Source organism: Ambystoma mexicanum, chromosome 3q (assembly GCF_040938575.1).
Source record: "Ambystoma mexicanum isolate Mex_15411 chromosome 3q, UKY_AmexF1_1, whole genome shotgun sequence".
Lineage (NCBI taxonomy): Eukaryota > Metazoa > Chordata > Amphibia > Caudata > Ambystomatidae > Ambystoma > Ambystoma mexicanum.
Genome location: NC_090926.1, coordinates 550,514,625 through 550,531,416, shown reverse-complemented (window position 1 = coordinate 550,531,416; position 16,792 = coordinate 550,514,625). Strand labels below are relative to the sequence as shown.

The 16,792-nt window shown below is 49.3% G+C and overlaps 2 protein-coding genes across 2 annotated transcripts in view; one reads left to right on the top strand and one right to left on the bottom strand.

Annotated features, from left to right (window-relative positions):
• The window catches only part of C3QH5orf58 (chromosome 3q C5orf58 homolog), a 240,754-nt gene extending 224,830 nt beyond the window's left edge, over nucleotides 1–15,924 (bottom strand). The window contains exon 1 of the mRNA XM_069654317.1: nucleotides 15,782–15,924. Within this exon, the coding sequence (XP_069510418.1) occupies nucleotides 15,782–15,805 (24 nt within the window). The 5' untranslated portion in view covers nucleotides 15,806–15,924. The remainder of the gene's footprint in view (nucleotides 1–15,781) is intronic.
• On the top strand, nucleotides 283–6,686 carry LOC138582729 (uncharacterized). Its single transcript, XM_069654316.1, has 2 exons — nucleotides 283–2,135; nucleotides 4,723–6,686. Exons 1-2 carry the CDS (start codon nucleotides 1,859–1,861, stop codon nucleotides 5,823–5,825), a joined length of 1,380 nt encoding a protein of 459 aa, XP_069510417.1. The 5' UTR covers nucleotides 283–1,858; the 3' UTR covers nucleotides 5,826–6,686.
• Nucleotides 15,925–16,792: the final 868 nt, after the last annotated feature.

The window sequence follows — 16,792 nt, the reverse complement described above, 5'->3', positions numbered from 1 at the left end:
TAGTGTTTTAAAAAAATACAGTAGGCACACATGCTCACTAGCCAGGGTCGAAGGTCCTGACAAGTGGTCCCAAAAGACATGCATAGTAGCAACAGCTGGTCTCTGTCGATCTCGTTCCATCACAGGGCCCCCATCCATTTAGGGAGCCCTGCTGGCCCAGCACTTGATTTCCTTTTGGGACCGGAGTCCCTCTACAGCAGCTGAATATGACTGTCACGTTACCAGAAGCTCCGTTGTGCTCCCAGCTCTTACACCCGGGCCCACCCGGATGGGAGGCCCGGGGACGTAAGCTGGGAGGTGGGGGATTTGTGTGAAGTCCCGTGGGGCAGCGCCTGTTTGGCGCTGCCCCACTTAGCATGCACATGGTGGGGTCGGGCTGCTGGGTCCCGTAACAATGGGAACCCAGACAGCGCGTCTCCACGACAGGAGGGTGAGGTGAGAGGGGCAGGTGACAACCGGTAGTCACTGCCCCTTGTCACCTTGCCCTCCATACTTCAAAGGCCCCCCTTCCCAGCCTGCGGATGCTGGGCGGGGGCCTTTTGAAGTTCAAAGAAGGGGCCGCCTTGCCCCAGGCCGAATTTTGCCTTTATCTGGCTGGGGCAAGGTGGCCCTTCTCATTCTTCCTCCCCGTCAGCCACGAACAGCAGCAGGACGGCTGCAGGTCTGCACAGCAGTGAGCAGCTACAGACGGAGATCGAGCACATCACAAGAAGTGAGCAGAACCCCAGCAGCAGAGCCTCCGTAGCACCGCAAGCAGAGCGTCAGCCTCGGGCATACAAGGACTTCGGTTCAAGCCCCAGGGAGAGTGCAAGAAATTATTTTTGGCCAAACAATTTTAAATTTCTCTCCGGCTCTGGGAGGACACTGGAATCAAGTAAGGCACGCTCCGAAGTGCTCGAGGAGGTCTGCACGGCGGTGAACGGCCGCACACGGAGCGAGCAGAGCCCAAAGAAGACGGGTCCTCGAGCACAACACAAGGAGTGAGCAGGCCTGCAGCAGCAGAGTCTCCATAGCACGGCAAGGAGAGCATCAGTCTCAGGCGTACAAGGACATTGGTTCAAGCCCCGGAGAGGGTGCTAGAATTTATATTTTGCCAAACAATTTTTAAATTTCTCTCCGGCTCTGGGAGGACACTGGAATCAAGTAAGGCACGCTCCGAAGTGCTCGAAGAGGTCTGCACGGCGGTGAACGGCCGCACACGGAGCGAGCAGAGCCCAAAGAAGACGGGTCCTCGAGCACAACACAAGGAGTGAGCAGGCCTGCAGCAGCAGAGTCTCCATAGCACGGCAAGGAGAGCATCAGTCTCAGGCGTACAAGGACATTGGTTCAAGCCCCGGAGAGGGTGCTAGAATTTATATTTTGCCAAACAATTTTTAAATTTCTCTCCGGCTCTGGGAGGACACTGGAATCAAGTAAGGCAGGCTCCGAAGTGCTCAAGGAGGTTTGCACGGCAGTGAACGGCCGCACACGGAGCGAGCAGAGCCCAAAGAAGGCGGGTCCTCGAGCACAACACAAGGAGTGAGCAGGCCTGCAGCAGCAGAGTCTCCATAGCACTGCAAAGGGAGCGTCAGTTTCAAGCTTACAAGGACATTGGTTCGAGCCCCAGAGAGGGCACAGAAATTATACTTGGGCTAAACAATTTTTTAATTTCTCGCTGCAGAGGACAGAGGTCAGCTGGAATTCCCAGACGCACATATCGACAGACCTGCACTAGAAGGAGACTGAGTGAGAGCCACAGCATTTTACCTCGCCTGGGAACTACAATAAAGGGGAAGAGGACCCTGACCCACACAGCAAGTTGGGAAACACTAGGACAACCCATTACGAACCAGCACACAGAGACCCAAACAGGCAAGAGATGGCCAACGCCTTATCCCTGAAAGACACATTACTCCTGGAATGGGCCAAAGCAGCGGAAGCCGTTCATGGCATGGACGTGGTGCAGGAAAGAATGGCAGAGCTCGCATCCACCAGTCTCAATGAAGATGACGCAGACGCCTTGGAAGAGGAGGTCGACGGCGAGGAGGAGCCGGCAGAAAGGGAGCAGCCAGCTAGGAAGAAGCAGCGCCTTGATGTCCGCAGCATGCCCGCCTCTTCAGACACCCACCCAGGCACCAAAAGAAAAGCAAAATCAGGTACTGTGAAAAGCAATGATTTGGGGCCTATGCTTGAACAATTTTTAAAATGGCATAAGGGTGCGGGTGCTGGGAAAAAGAGGAGGCACAGGGATGACTCGAGCAGCTCCAGCAGCGAGAGTGACAGCACAGACACAGAGTCGGAATCGGGGGGCGAGGAGGACCAGGGCCACCTTAAAGCATGGGTTGGGCCTAGCCAAGATGTACCGTCTCCAACCCCTCATATGACTAAATATGGGAGGCGCACTGCCGGCAAAAGTGTAAATAGAAGCCTAAAGAAGACCATTGCATGGCACATTGAGCGGAAAATTAAGAGAAAGATATGGAAAAAGCAATTTATTGACATTTTCTGCCTATTGGAATATGAAGATTTAGGTTTTGGCATTTCAAAAAGGGATAAGAAAGAGGAAAAAAAAGAAAGAGCAAAGAGGCCCACACTGGAGAAGAATATTCAGAACTGGGAGGCCTCTTTCCAAATACTTTCCACAATAATTCTAGAAAAATTCCCTGAAGAGGGCACAGCACTGATTGCCTACCACCACAGAATTTTGGAGATTCACAATACCTTTGGGGGGGAGTCTTGGCTGCACTATGATAGAGAGTTTAGGAAGGAGATGCAGAGATTCCCTGACCTGGGCTGGGAGGAGGAAGACCCTAAATTGTATCTTTTTCATGTCCTAAAAGAAAACTCAGCTAAGAGCGCCCAAAGCAGCAAGGATTATGAGCATCAGTATAATAGAAGGGGTAGAAACAGGCAACATAACCAGCGCAGGGCTCAACAGGACAGTATAAATACTAACAAAAACAAACCTCCCTTTCGAAGAACGCCCCCAGGGGGGCAAAAAACAGGGCATAATCAGAGGCAATCTGGCAATCGCAGCAACGGGGGGGCCAAAGGAAGCACTCCGGGGTCCTGCTGGTACTTCAACAGAGGGTCATGTAACAAGGGCACAGAGTGCAGATACAAGCACCAATGCAGCACATGCAGTGGTGGCCACAGCAGCAACAATTGCACAAAAGCCTCTCCTTCCAGGCCCAGCCCAAAAGTCACTGATGGCAAAAACATGCACTAGCTATAGATTAGGCGCCTCACCAATAAAAATCGACCAATTGCAAAAAATGTTAGATAACTACCCTGACCAAGCAGCTAGAGCATCCCTGGCTCAGGGTTTCAGAGATGGCTTCCGGATCCCATTCAAGGGCCGGGGATCTCCCACCATACCCAAGAACCTAAAATCGGCCTCATCCCTAGCTACCATAATAAGCCAAAAAATTGATAAAGAGTTGCAACTAGGGAGGATTGAGGGCCCCTTCCAACATCCCCCCTTCACTGAGTTTTTATGCTCCCCCCCTGGGCATCGTGCCCAAAAAAGAGCCGGGGGAGTTCAGGATGATCCATCATTTATCACACCCACCCGGTAGCTCTTTCAATGACGGCATCCCCGCCACGGAGGCCGCTGTCTCTTACAGCTGCGTGCAAGATGCGGTCGACCTAGTAAAACTGTCAGGTAGACACGCACTCATGGCTAAAGCAGACATTAAGTCAGCCTTCAGGCTGCTGCCTGTGCACGAGAGCACCTACCAGTGGCTGTGTTTCCATTTTGACAATAAATTCTATTTTGACAAATGCCTTCCCATGGGCTGCGCCATTGCGTGTGCCTATTTTGAACAGTTCAGTTCTTTCCTACAGTGGGCGTTCCAACAGGCCATGCCCAGAGCCAGAACAGTACACTATTTGGATGATTTCTTTTTCACCGGCCCAGCTGGGTCCCTCCTATGCAGCTCATCCCTAAAAACATTCAGCGAAACCATGCAGGTGTTAGGGGTTCCGCTGGCACCCGAAAAAACTGTAGGACCCACCACCACCCTGTCATTTCTAGGAATAGAGATTGACTCTTCCATGGGCGAGTGCCGCCTGCCCAGGGACAAAATAGAGGACCTTCTTCAGACAATAAGGCAGATAGCAGGCAGGGACAAGGCTACGCTGCGTGAAATACAGTCCCTTGCTGGGAAGCTGAACTTTGCCACCAGAATCATGCCCCAAGGCCGGGTTTTTCACAGGAGCCTGGAACTAAAAATGAGGGGGGTTACAAAGCCACACCACCACATCAGACTGGGCAAGGAAATAACACAAGACCTGGTCATGTGGGAAGCATTTCTTAACAACTTCAATGGCCAAGTGATATGGCGCAAACCCATGAATGGGGCAGACAAAAGGTCCCTGTTCACGGATGCGGCTGGCAGCAGAGGCTTTGGGGTATGCTTTGGTAACAAGTGGTGCGCCGGCCACTGGCCGCCCTGCTGGCAGCAGAGGGGCTGGACCAGGAACATCACATTGCTAGAGATATTCCCCATATGGCTGGCACTCTACCTATGGGGGGACCTGTTGGCCAACACAGAGCTGGTCACATGGTCAGACAACATGGCGGTTGTACACATTTTAAACAAGGGTGCTGCCTCCTGCCCTCTGGTGCTAAAAGTGTTGAGAGAAATGACGAAAGTCACCCTGAAAAATAACATCGTTATAATTGGACGGCACATTGCAGGCAAAGATAATAAGGCCGCTGACGCTCTGTCCCGTTTTCAGTTCTCCACTTTCAAGGCACTAAACCCACAGGCAGAAGCCAAGAGGACAGCGGTTCCGGAAGAGGTTTGGGCCATCATGGACACACCCAAGGCACCACCCGCCAGCCAGCCGGTAACAGCTCTTCCCTGAGATGCCCGCCCCCAGCTCTACCCTCACCCCCGGGCCTGGACAAAAGGGGTTGCCTTTCCCGGCACCACACTCCTACAGGTGAGCCTAAAGGCGTTTTAGGGGAACTGGCCAAAAAGGCGCTGGCACAGAAAACTGCCAAAATGTACAATAAGTGCTTGACTGATTTTGGAAGGATCACAAAAGTCACCAACATCAGGGATATACAGGAGTGCCATGTCAATGACTTCATGGAATGGGCTTTCAAACAAAGCAAAAAGAAGGCATGGGCTTCATCCCATCTGGCAGCAGTGTCATACTACACTAGATTAGCGGGGGCGCCCGACCCCACACACGGCGCACTAACCAGATATGCTCTCAAGGGTTGGTCCAAAATGGAAGGGGTCAAGACAGACACCAGGCGCCCCCTCAATTTTGCTAAACTAAAAATTCTGCTAGACACCCTCCCTGCAGTATGCAACAATGCCTATGAGACCTCACTATTTAGAGCCGCCTTCACACTAAACTACTTTGGGGCGTTCAGGATCAGCGAGATAGCCTCCAAAAACACAGGATCAGAGGAAGGGCTGGATATAGGCGACATCCACATGGGGAAGGATTCCATGGCTGTGAAACTGTGCAGGTCCAAAACTGACCAGTTAGGAAAAGGGAGGATCATCAACCTGTACTGCATTGAGGAAACAGAATATTGCCCCATTTGCACCACCAAGGCATTCATGAGCAAGCGCACCAGTCGGGGGGGGCAATTATTCACACACAAAAATGGGTCTGCCCTCAGTAGATTCCAGTTGAGGTCTGTCCTCAAGAAGACTATAATAGCTATAGGATGGAATCCTACTGAATTTGGATCCCACTCCTTCAGGATAGGAGCAGCCACCTCAGCCTGGATGGGGGGGATGCAAGAGAAAGCCATAAAAGGGATTGGGGGTTGGAGATCGGGGGCTTACAAAAGATACATCAGGAAAGACTTGATCTAATAGTATCCTCCATCTCCCCCCCCCCCCCCCTCTCTATTTTCCCCATAACACAGGCTACCCCCCATCCCAGACGGCTTGGATTGTGGGTCATTCTTTCATTACCAGGGCCAGCAGATGGCTGGAGGAAACCCAGGACGGCATGCATTTCCAAGACACCATCACATACTGGTGGGGTAAGCCGGGCATGCGCTGGGGAGACCTACACGACAAACTCGCCGGCCTACTGGGGGCCTGCTCACCTCCTCCCGATTTTCTCATCATCCACCTCGGGGGCAATGACTTGCCTCAGCTGGGCAGGAAGCTTCTCCTGGCCGAAATCTGCACCTCCCTCAGATCCCTGGCACACATGCTAAGACTTCGAACAGAAGTGATGATGTCAGAAATCATCCCTCGCCAACATTGGCATGGGGCGGAGTGCAACAAAGCCATGGAGATTTCTAGGCGCAAACTGAACAAAGCTGTGGCCAATTTCTGCCTTTTCTCAGGCCTCAAATTTATTAAGCATGGGATCTCGGTACACAACCAGGCCATGTTCTGCAGTGACGGGGTTCACCTGTCCATTGAAGGCATGGACATCTTCACCAGGAATATTTTCTGGACCCTTGCAGCCAGAGGCTGTACTTAATCTATAATCCCTTATTTTGGGGGGACCTGGGAGACGCCGGTCAGCATCCCCTCAGGGTGGCGGCGGGGAACAGCCTCGAGCGGCCCCTAATTGGGATTAGGGCCCCCTGCTCACCTGTTCCCTCTGTCCCCAAAATATTTTTATTGTTATTCCTTATGTGATGTTATGGCTGGTTTTTCTTTCGCACCATGGCTGGTACAAAAATAAAGCTTGTGGCCAAAGTTTTTTCCACCTCACATCCTGGTCGTCAGTCTCCTCACTCTTGCAACTGTCATTTCTGTATTGCCTGTCTTGTCACACTTGTCATCCATCCATGTCACTCGCATGCCACTCCCCAACACAAAAACACTTCCAGGCTTATACACCCGGGCCCACCCGGATGGGAGGCCCGGGGACGTAAGCTGGGAGGTGGGGGATTTGTGTGAAGTCCCGTGGGGCAGCGCCTGTTTGGCGCTGCCCCACTTAGCATGCACATGGTGGGGTCGGGCTGCTGGGTCCCGTAACAATGGGAACCCAGACAGCGCGTCTCCACGACAGGAGGGTGAGGTGAGAGGGGCAGGTGACAACCGGTAGTCACTGCCCCTTGTCACCTTGCCCTCCATACCTCAAAGGCCCCCCTTCCCAGCCTGCGGATGCTGGGCGGGGGCCTTTTGAAGTTCAAAGAAGGGGCCGCCTTGCCCCAGGCCGAATTTTGCCTTTATCTGGCTGGGGCAAGGTGGCCCTTCTCATTCTTCCTCCCCGTCAGCCACGAACAGCAGCAGGACGGCTGCAGGTCTAAAAAACCATCCCTCCCACCCTGCAAAACTGTAGGGAAAGGAATATCGAGGGCCAGATAGAAGATGGAACACAATCATATTATTAGGGTAGGCTAAAACGCCTCATTTTATAAATTAAACATAAACATTCAACTCCAAGAAGGGCCTCCTTCTAAAAATACCGGGGGGTCTTGTATCTATTAGTTAATATTCTAGGAAAAGACAGTTATAGAAGACCCAGGCGCTCAGATCCACCAGAGAACATCAATACAGGTGGGAGCGCTAAGGGTTTTACAAAACTGAAAAGGAGAGAGGAACCTGAGCATAAGCTTGTACTAGTATGCCTCAAGTATCCACCCCCATGCTTGCAGAAGGGGGGGTCTCACCACAAGTGGATCAGGAGCAGGGTAAGTACCTAGTAAGGCTCCGGAACCCACCCCCCCTCACATTTTTCTATGTAGGATAAGCACACTGGGGTACGCAAGTGGATCGTGGGCAGGGGAAATTCCCAGCTATGCCCTTAGAACCCACCCCAGTGGCGGAATAGTATAACACAAGCACGGAAGGGGTTTTCACACAAGTGGTTTGAGAGCAGAAAAAATTCTAGTAAGGCTCTCTTTTTGAACCCCCCCCCCCCCCCACCTTTTTTCCAGCTCGCCGAGGGGGTCTCATAACGTAAGTGGATCGGGAGCAGGGGAAGAAACCTAGTAAGGCTCTTTGAACCCACCCCGGCTGTAAAAACAAGCAGCTTTAAGCGCTGAAGGGGTTTCACAAGGCAAGTGGATCGGGAGCGGGGTAAAAACCCAGTAAGGCTCTTGGAACCCACCCCGGCTGTAAAAACAAGCAGCTTAATGCGCGGAAGGGGTCCCGTGGCACAAGGGGATCAGGAGCAGGGAAGACCCTAGTAAGGCTCCAAGAACCCACCCCTGATGAAACAACTAGCCCGCAAACGGAGCGTGGGGGCTTCAAAAACTCAAGTGGATCATGTGTGTAATAAATGCCAAATTCATCTCCGAAGAGTGGACCAAGAGGCTAAAACGCCTCCATCCATGGAAAAGTACAGAACACACAACCCAAAAATAAAAATGGCTCTAAGAACACATCCCGCGGATGATCAAGTGAAAGGCTTCACAACGCGGGGTTCCTGTTCTATCTAGAAATACGGATCAAGAGCCATAACTTCAGCGGAAATCACCCTGTGAGCGAGAGAGGGTGCAAGTGCTAAACCCGGTCGGGTTGGACATCAATAAAGGCACACAAGCGCACACCTCCCCACCTCACAGGGAAAGGACAAGAGAAAGCAGGAGGAACCTGCTCCAAAGACAAACAATTACGAACATGTCACAGCTCACACGCTGTGGCCAAACAATTGTCACAAGCATTCATATGAATGGCGGCGGGGAACAGCCTCGAGCGGCCCCTAATTGGGATTAGGGCCCCCTGCTCACCTGTTCCCTCTGTCCCCAAAATATTTTTATTGTTATTCCTTATGTGATGTTATGGCTGGTTTTTCTTTCGCACCATGGCTGGTACAAAAATAAAGCTTGTGGCCAAAGTTTTTTCCACCTCACATCCTGGTCGTCAGTCTCCTCACTCTTGCAACTGTCATTTCTGTATTGCCTGTCTTGTCACACTTGTCATCCATCCATGTCACTCGCATGCCACTCCCCAACACAAAAACACTTCCAGGCTTACTGCAGCATGCCGGCAGCTTGCCGCTTGGCTGCAGTGTGTTTTTACCCAGCCCTCCCCATTGAGCCGGAAGGCGACGCCAGCCTTTCTACAAGGCCTGGGAAACAGCAGCAGCAGTTCGTCCCTACCCAGGATGCTGCTGGCCTACGGGGTCAATCTCAAACTGCTGCACCAGGGGATGAGTAACTAACCTGGAAACCCAACGTAAGCCTTGTACGCCATGTCTGACGGCTGCAACGGCTTGTGATTGCAACTTATCTTGTCGATTCTCACCCTGAGGTCACTACACAGCATAGCCTGCACTGGCCTGACCTTCCACCCCCCTACAATTCAATCCACATACCCACTCAGCCTAATTTCATCACCTGGTGACTTTTCCCTCAAATAGGCTTCGTCCACTGTAGCAGCACTCAACTACTTCTTCATAAGAGTGGACTCATGATACTCCCACTATACATTTGTCATGCAAATAAATAATGCCACAACTTGATTCCTTTGACTTCCTCTCCTTTAGCTAACACTGCCGACGTAGCCCTTCAGCCCTCTGGGTGTGGCTTTTCGGGCCTGCGACCTACCACTATTACACAAGCCCGCTGTGAGTTACGCCTCGCCACCTTGCCGGTCCCAGTACATCGCATACGACAGATCTTCCTTCTTTAGAGATCCTCTTTTCATATCATTTGCCATTGCATTTTTTAATTAATGCTCAACGATTTCCGTCCTCCAGCCAACTATCTTTTGCAGCACCAGCTAAATTGCAGCCTATAATTGTAAATGGCTGCCAGGACGGTATCCTGTAATCAGCCTAGCCCACCTCGCTTATCCATCCTACCACTATCCATCTGTGCGACGACCATATCATACTACCTTTTGCCTATTTGCATGCATCAATCAGCCCCCCCCTCCGCACCATACTGTGAGGCTGCACCACCATGTATTTGCTTACCTATTTTGACTCATATGCCTTGTGCATGTTTGTAATAGTCCCCCGCACCATGAGGTGAGGCTGCAACACCATGCATTCGCTTACCTATCTTGACTTCTATGCATTTTGCATGCTTGTAACAGTCCCCCACACCATGATGTGAGGCTGTGCCTCCATGTACTTGCTTACCTACTTTGACTAGTGTGCCTTGCGCATTTTTGTAACAGTCCCCTGCAACATGAGGTGAGGATGAGCCACTCTATATATAAAAACGCTGTAACCATACTTTGCACAGTGTGCACTATACTATGTAACACGCACTTTCTGTAACTAGCGCCTACATGCCTCAGGGTTATGTGCGCTCAAATAAATGCAAAATAAATAAATAAAATTCGAATCATTGGCCTGAAAGAGCTGCAAGGCGAATCTAATCTTTCTCTGGAATACCGGGTGAAGACACTAATCAATGGATTCTTCAAGGAAGTACCCACCCTAGAAAAACCGTTCTACAGAATTCATCGAGGAGGTGGCCCTCCCAACGGCCCACGATCAGGTCTGGCAAAATGTCAGTATTTTAAACAGAAAAAAGACGTCCGAAAAAGCCAAGAGAGAAGGGGCAGCTACTCTTTAAAGGGGTCTCTGATACGAATGTATGATATGATAGGTTATTTATAACGCGCTTAATAACCAGAGGTTTCTAAGCGCGGACCCGGGGATCGAACCTGTGTTGCTCTGTGTCGTCTTGCTTCTTCCAAGGCGAGCACGTTGCCACTGAGCTATCCTCCCGTAGACGTATTTACCAGGATCTATCGTCCATGACCCTGAATAAAAGGTGGGAATGTCATCCACTGACCTAGTGGCTCCAGGAGAATGATATCCGATACCGGTGGGGCTTCCCGTTTGCATTGTCCTTCGAATATCGAGGCAAGGAATACAGGGTCACCTTGCAGTAGGAGGTGGATGGAGTCCTGAAACAACGTAGGAAGATCGTGGCTCGGAGATATCTGGTGCTGTGAAAATGACTGGCTCACAAAAGGAAAAATTGAATGCTCAACCGAGGAGAGACTGACCTGCGGGTACAAGATATTCAGCAGATTTAACACTCCATCAACAGTGTTCTTTTCCTGTGGATCTCATTGATGGACCTTAGCAGTGTTGGAGATGTTAAAGTCTTCCTTTGAGCAGTGCCCTGGACCCTGGATGTCTCATATAGCTGTTGGCTAATGATTATGGTTGTCGTTTTCAAAAGTTACAATGCATTTTCTTTACTCTGTTGTTGTAGTCGATGTTGCCCCTGAGTGAAAGGCCTTGCTTGAGGGACCCTTGTACCTAGGGGCGTCTCTGGCTTGCGAGGCTCACGGTTCTCACCAATTTGCAAGTGGGACGTGTTATGTCATCGGGGGTATTGGGAAAACAATGGAAACTTGGGCATGAGTTAATGCTCTCTTGGGATAAAAGTGGGAATGGGACAAAATGTGAGGAAATATTTTGGGACCACGGATGGGGGTTGTAGAAGGTACAGTTTGTAATGGAGCAATGTTGTGGAGAACATGTTGATAATAAAGAGGCGGGAAATGTACTCTAATGGAATCAAAGTGGGCTCTCTGAATGTGAAGGGCCTTATGTCACCTCAGAAAAACTCAATGGTGGTATGCAAGTTCCAACAATCGAAACTAGACATACACTTTCTGCATGGTGGGGGGAGGGTTCACTGAGGTGTAAAGAACTGGGGAAGGTCTGGTGGTCCTCAGGGCCCAGTTAAAAAATGCAAGGGTGGGTATCGTGATTCAGAACACCCTTGGGTTGGAAAAGGATATGAAAAGGGGGAATAATATCCAGTGCACCTGCCCTCGATGTTTAGTTAAAGAGAGTTATGTTCTCTTTTTTATTTTTATTTTCTCTTAAAAATTAATAGAATGGTGTGTCCTGGCAGCAGAACCTAGCAATGACTGATATCCACTAGTCAATCAGTAAGTATGAACAGATAATGTGGGGGGTGTTAGGTTGCTTGCGCCTAGCCTTTAGGTTCAAAACATCTTTCTACAAGTATCACTTATATATAAGTATTTTATTGGTTGTAAACCAAAGTAGATTTTTAATTGTTTAGAAAAGGTGCCAACATACTCCTATTGGAGACACATGCAATTGTTTCACCCTTACCTGGGATTTCTCAAGGTATATTGTAACCCCTTTAATGATGAAGAAAGGATAGGCTGGGTAAGCCATAAATTAAAGTGAACTTAAAGAGCTGACACATGTTTGTGTACAGAACCGAGCGCCTGAATCCTGTCCGGTGGGCTAGCAGAATTCCAGTCCAAAACCCTTGACCAGATCTTTGACGGGCCTAGTCCAAACCATAGTTGTGAGTATCTAGCATAGAATTGTCCATAGCCAGTATCTTATCCTTAAGTAATCCTATACAACCCATTATATCATATCCAGAACTGCATTGTAGAATCTCTTTTGTCTCTTCTGAATCTTTCCCTCATCCATATAGCCCTTTGATAATTGTAGTGATAATATCATCTTTGCGCTAATATATTTGCTGAAGAAAGACAAGTGTCTCGGCGGCCAAAAGTCAGACAGAGGCGCCGCTGTTCTGGTGGCTGTACCGTTGGGTATCTTGTGGCATGCAATTGTTTCACCCTTACCTGGGATTTCTCAAGGTATATTGTAACCCCTTTAATGATGAACAAAGGATAGGCTGGGTAAGCCATAAATTAAAGTGAACTTAAAGAGCTGACACATGTTTGTGTGCAGAACCGAGCGCCTGAATCCTGTCCGGTGGGCTAGCAGAATTCCAGTCCAAAACCCTTGACCAGATCTTTGACGGGCCTAGTCCAAACCATAGTTGTGAGTATCTAGCATAGAATTGTCCATAGCCAGTATCTTATCCTTAAGTAATCCTATCCAACCCATTATATCATATCCAAAACTGCATTGTAGAATCTCTTTTGTCTCTTCTGAATCTTTCCCTCATCCATATAGCCCTTTGATAATTGTAGTGATAATATCATCATTGCGCTAATATATTTGCTGAAGAAAGACAAGTGTCTCGGCGGCCAAAAGTCAGACAGAGGCGCCGCTGTTCTGGTGGCTGTACCGTTGGGTATCTTGTGGCTTCATAGACTCCCTAGTGTAAAGAAATCCTTGTTGTAATTTCAAAAGCGCATCTTTCATTTGAAAATCTTGACTCTTTCTGAGAAAAACCAACCTCTACTAAAACCTTCATAACTTCCGTACCGTAGATGCTAGAAACAAACTTAAGTGTCACCTTGAGGCTAACATCCTCAGCTTTCCAACAAACCCAAAACCTCATTTCAACTCCTTAGTTTTCCAGCAATCGCGTTTCTCGCGTACGGAAAAGTGTGCAGCGAATTTCTCGTTTGGGTAAATTTTATTAAGTGTAAAACAGCTATTCCTTGCATCTGACCTCAGAATTCAGTTTTCAATCTGCTAGTTGTTCTATCATCATTGCTAGCGTTTACCTGAAACCATACAAAGCGGCTCCCACTAGTTTTGAATCCAATTTAGAGAATTAAATCAATTTTTCAGTGTTTTCCCATTCATTCCAAGCCACATTCAAAAGCATTTGACCTGTTTGGAAATCATTCCTGTTTCTCTCTATGCTTGCTGGGGGGAATTGGGATTGAAACTGTATTTGTTGAGTGTTTATTCCTGAAACCTGTGTTCTCTCCTTCCATCTCTTTATACTGCATATTGGGGGGGATTGAGTAGTATCAAGGGGAAAGACTGAACCCATAGCAAGTATTATTCTATGTTGTATTATTCTTCCTATCCATACTCATTCTGATTAAAGAGATTGTTGATTGTTGTGACATCACCCCAATGGTGATCATTGTATAAATATTTGATAGTGTGATGTACATATTGTTCAAATTCATAAACTAAATCTTTTAACTTTGCAAAACCGCCTGCTTCCTGGTTCAGTCAGACCGGGAGGATTCAAAGAGAGGGGCGTGATATAAGGGTACATCATTCAGAAATAAAAGAACTTATAGACAAAAATATATAATTAAGGGTTTCAATTGTGCATCCCACGCTAGGCGTTGACTTAGGTGAAGAGCTGGGTTGAAATCACTTACAGTACCAGGCTCTTTCTTGATCAGTCCCCCTTGCACTGCCTCCGGGCCTACCATGCACTTAGGGGCTGTAACTGTTACCCTACAGTCCCTTGTTCTTCTTGAACTACGCAGAGCTGTGCTGCCCTCGCTGCAATTATTCAGAGCATTGCTGCTCTGTTTTACCCTCCCCTCTCCCTTGTACTTCCCTCCTCCCTTTCCACTTGCACGATCTGACTGACACACAGCCTAGTAAGATTGTTTTTCTTGTCCTCTCTGTTTTGTTGTGCCTAGAAACACTTTTTAAATGTGTGTTATAAATGACATATCATATCACATTTATCTCTATCTCACCTGTGGTGTTCCTCAAGGGGTCTAACCTCTCTCCCTGGCTGTTCAACCAATACCTGGCACTTCTTGCCCACTGCAATGCCGCTCTCTGCCCCACCTTTCACTGTTAAGCAGACGACACTCGGCTCATTTTCAGGGTCCCTTCCGGCACCTCTTCTCCTTCTCTCATCTCGGACTGTCTGTCCGCTAGCTAGGAATGGTGTGCCACCAGTGATCTCTGCCGTAATACCAGTAAGACTGAGATTCTCCTGATCGGCACACCTGCTCCCTCCTTTCCTGTCGCTCTCTGGCCGACCTCTCTTGGCCCTCCTCCTTCTCCCACTTTTGAGGCTAAAAACCTTGGGGTCATCTTCGACTCCACACTCTCCTTCTCTGCTCACATCTCTGACGTCTCTAAGAAGTCACAATACCAGCTTCACCTCCTCAGAGGTATTCTTCCTTTCCTCTCCTTTCCCCAGAAGCTCACTGTCTCCAGAGCTCTGGTTCACTCTAGGCTGGACTACTGCAACAGCCGCTTTCTAAATCTGCCTGCTTCTACTCTCCAGCCTCCACAAATCATCCAGAACTGGACTGTGAGACTTGTCCTTGGCCTCAAGCCCAGGGATTGTATCTCTCCAGGACTGAAATCTCTGCACTGGCTCCCAGTGGCTACAAGGATTAAGTTCAAAACCCTCTGCATTGTTCACAAGGACTTCTGGGGCCTGCGGCCTTAATACCTTCAACTCTCCCTTCCTAAATATCTTCCTTCTCGAGCTCTTCGCTCATCCGCCTCCAACTCCCTCAGGGTCAGTCGCTTCTCCAAGCTCAAGTTGGTGGTAGATCTCTTTCTTCGGCTGAGGCCTCCCTCTGGAACAGCCTCCCTGCCTCCCTGAAACTTGAGGAGAACCATCTCCTGTTCCGGAAGCACCTCAAGACCTTCCTCTTTGCTTCTGCTTTCCCTCCTCCTCTCCCCTGCTGAACTCCTGACTGAAACTACACTGGTCACCTGGCTGCCCTCTGATCTCGGGCCCAGGTCCCCCCACCCCCGCCAGCTGCATAGCTGTGCTGCGTCCCGGCCAACCCCTGCACTTTGGGTCTGTTTTTGTATCCATACAGTCCCCACCAGCTCGTGACACTTGATGTCCGCACTTACCCCTGCACTTGCCACTAGTTGGCTGCACTTTTTACCTATTGTTCTATTTATTCTATTTTTTTTACTGTTCATCCTATGTATTGTACTGCCCCCTCCCTTTGCCCCTCCACCCTTTCCCACCCCAACACTTGCACAATCTCAATGTCACCTGGCCTAGTAAAATCGTTGTCTTTGTCTCCCCTTTGTTCTCCGTCCCTTGCCTTGTAGCACCTTGAAACACTTGTGTATAGGTGCGCTATAAATACCATACCATATGATTACACTCACCTTCCCATACATCCATAATACACCCAGAACCCAAGCTACAAGCCTGCCATGCCAAACTGACCTTCTACCCAAACATAAAAGGTCTCTAATTGAAACATTTACATCGTGAAATACAATGATATTTTACCGTTTGCTCAGGTAAACTGTTCATTTCTACCTCGGTCGCTGCTTCGATTCTGGTCTTCCCGCTCCTTTTCACTGGTTAAATGCGCCACACGTTGTTTGCTGCACTGCGCGTGCGCTGTTTCCGTTCACGCCCCGCAGCACTGTAGGCGCGCGCGCGCGCAGCTGATCTCCAGTTGAACGAGCTTACTTGTTTTCCTAACTAACGGCATGTTCGCTGCTGTGGAGGGTATGAACGCCTCAAACCAGACCGCACCATCTGCAGCTTTAGAGGTTGGCAGAGCTGCTGACGTGAAGATCTCCAGCCAGGATATTGCAGTCGGGGTAATTCTCTCAGCCGTGGATCTCGTCACTTTCCTGGGGAATGTCGTGGTGTTCATCTGCCCTGCGGTGGAGAAGAGGCTGCGAACTGTCACCTACATGTTTATCCTGTCCCTAGCTACCGCGGACTTACTGGTGGCGTGCCTGGTCATGCCTTTCAGGTAAGAAATAAATACACGTGCGCCTTCCTGTAACGCACAGGACATATCGGTGGTTGTGTGTGGACGTTGCATCTGCCCTCTCACACTTATTCCCTATACGAATACTGCCAGATGTGATGAGAGAGGTACAATAAAGTTTGCACACTTCGTAAGCGCAGAGCATTCATAGTTCCTTGGCTGATTCAATGCAAGCAGAAGGGATGGGTGGTATTCAGAAGACTCCAGAGAGCGCCTTTCTAACCCTGGGTTTCCCGTGGGAACGTCGTGTTTTTTTTAACTGTACTTGACCAATCTGAATTTAAGCAGCTGATCAGTGATTTAAAAACGAGCATTGATAATGCGAACAGTAACGTTTGGGCTTTTATGTAGGTGTGGGAATGGCAATTGTCAGGCACCGTCGTAGTGATATTAACTGGCCATTGCTGGTACCGGGTGCAACATGGTGTGAGTACCTGGGCATCTAATAGCAGTGTCTGGCAAATGACTAATACTTATACACAAGCCAGGACTGTTGGCTTTGCCAATGCTTGTAT

Bases quoted from the DNA above. Each gene is read 5' to 3' on its own strand.
- LOC138582729 (XM_069654316.1), top strand. From the start codon at position 1,859: ATGGCCAACGCCTTATCCCTGAAAGACACATTACTCCTGGAATGGGCC. The intron at 2,136-4,722 runs GTACTGTGAAAA...TCCCGTTTTCAG, and splicing joins CAAAAGAAAAGCAAAATCAG to TTCTCCACTTTCAAGGCACT.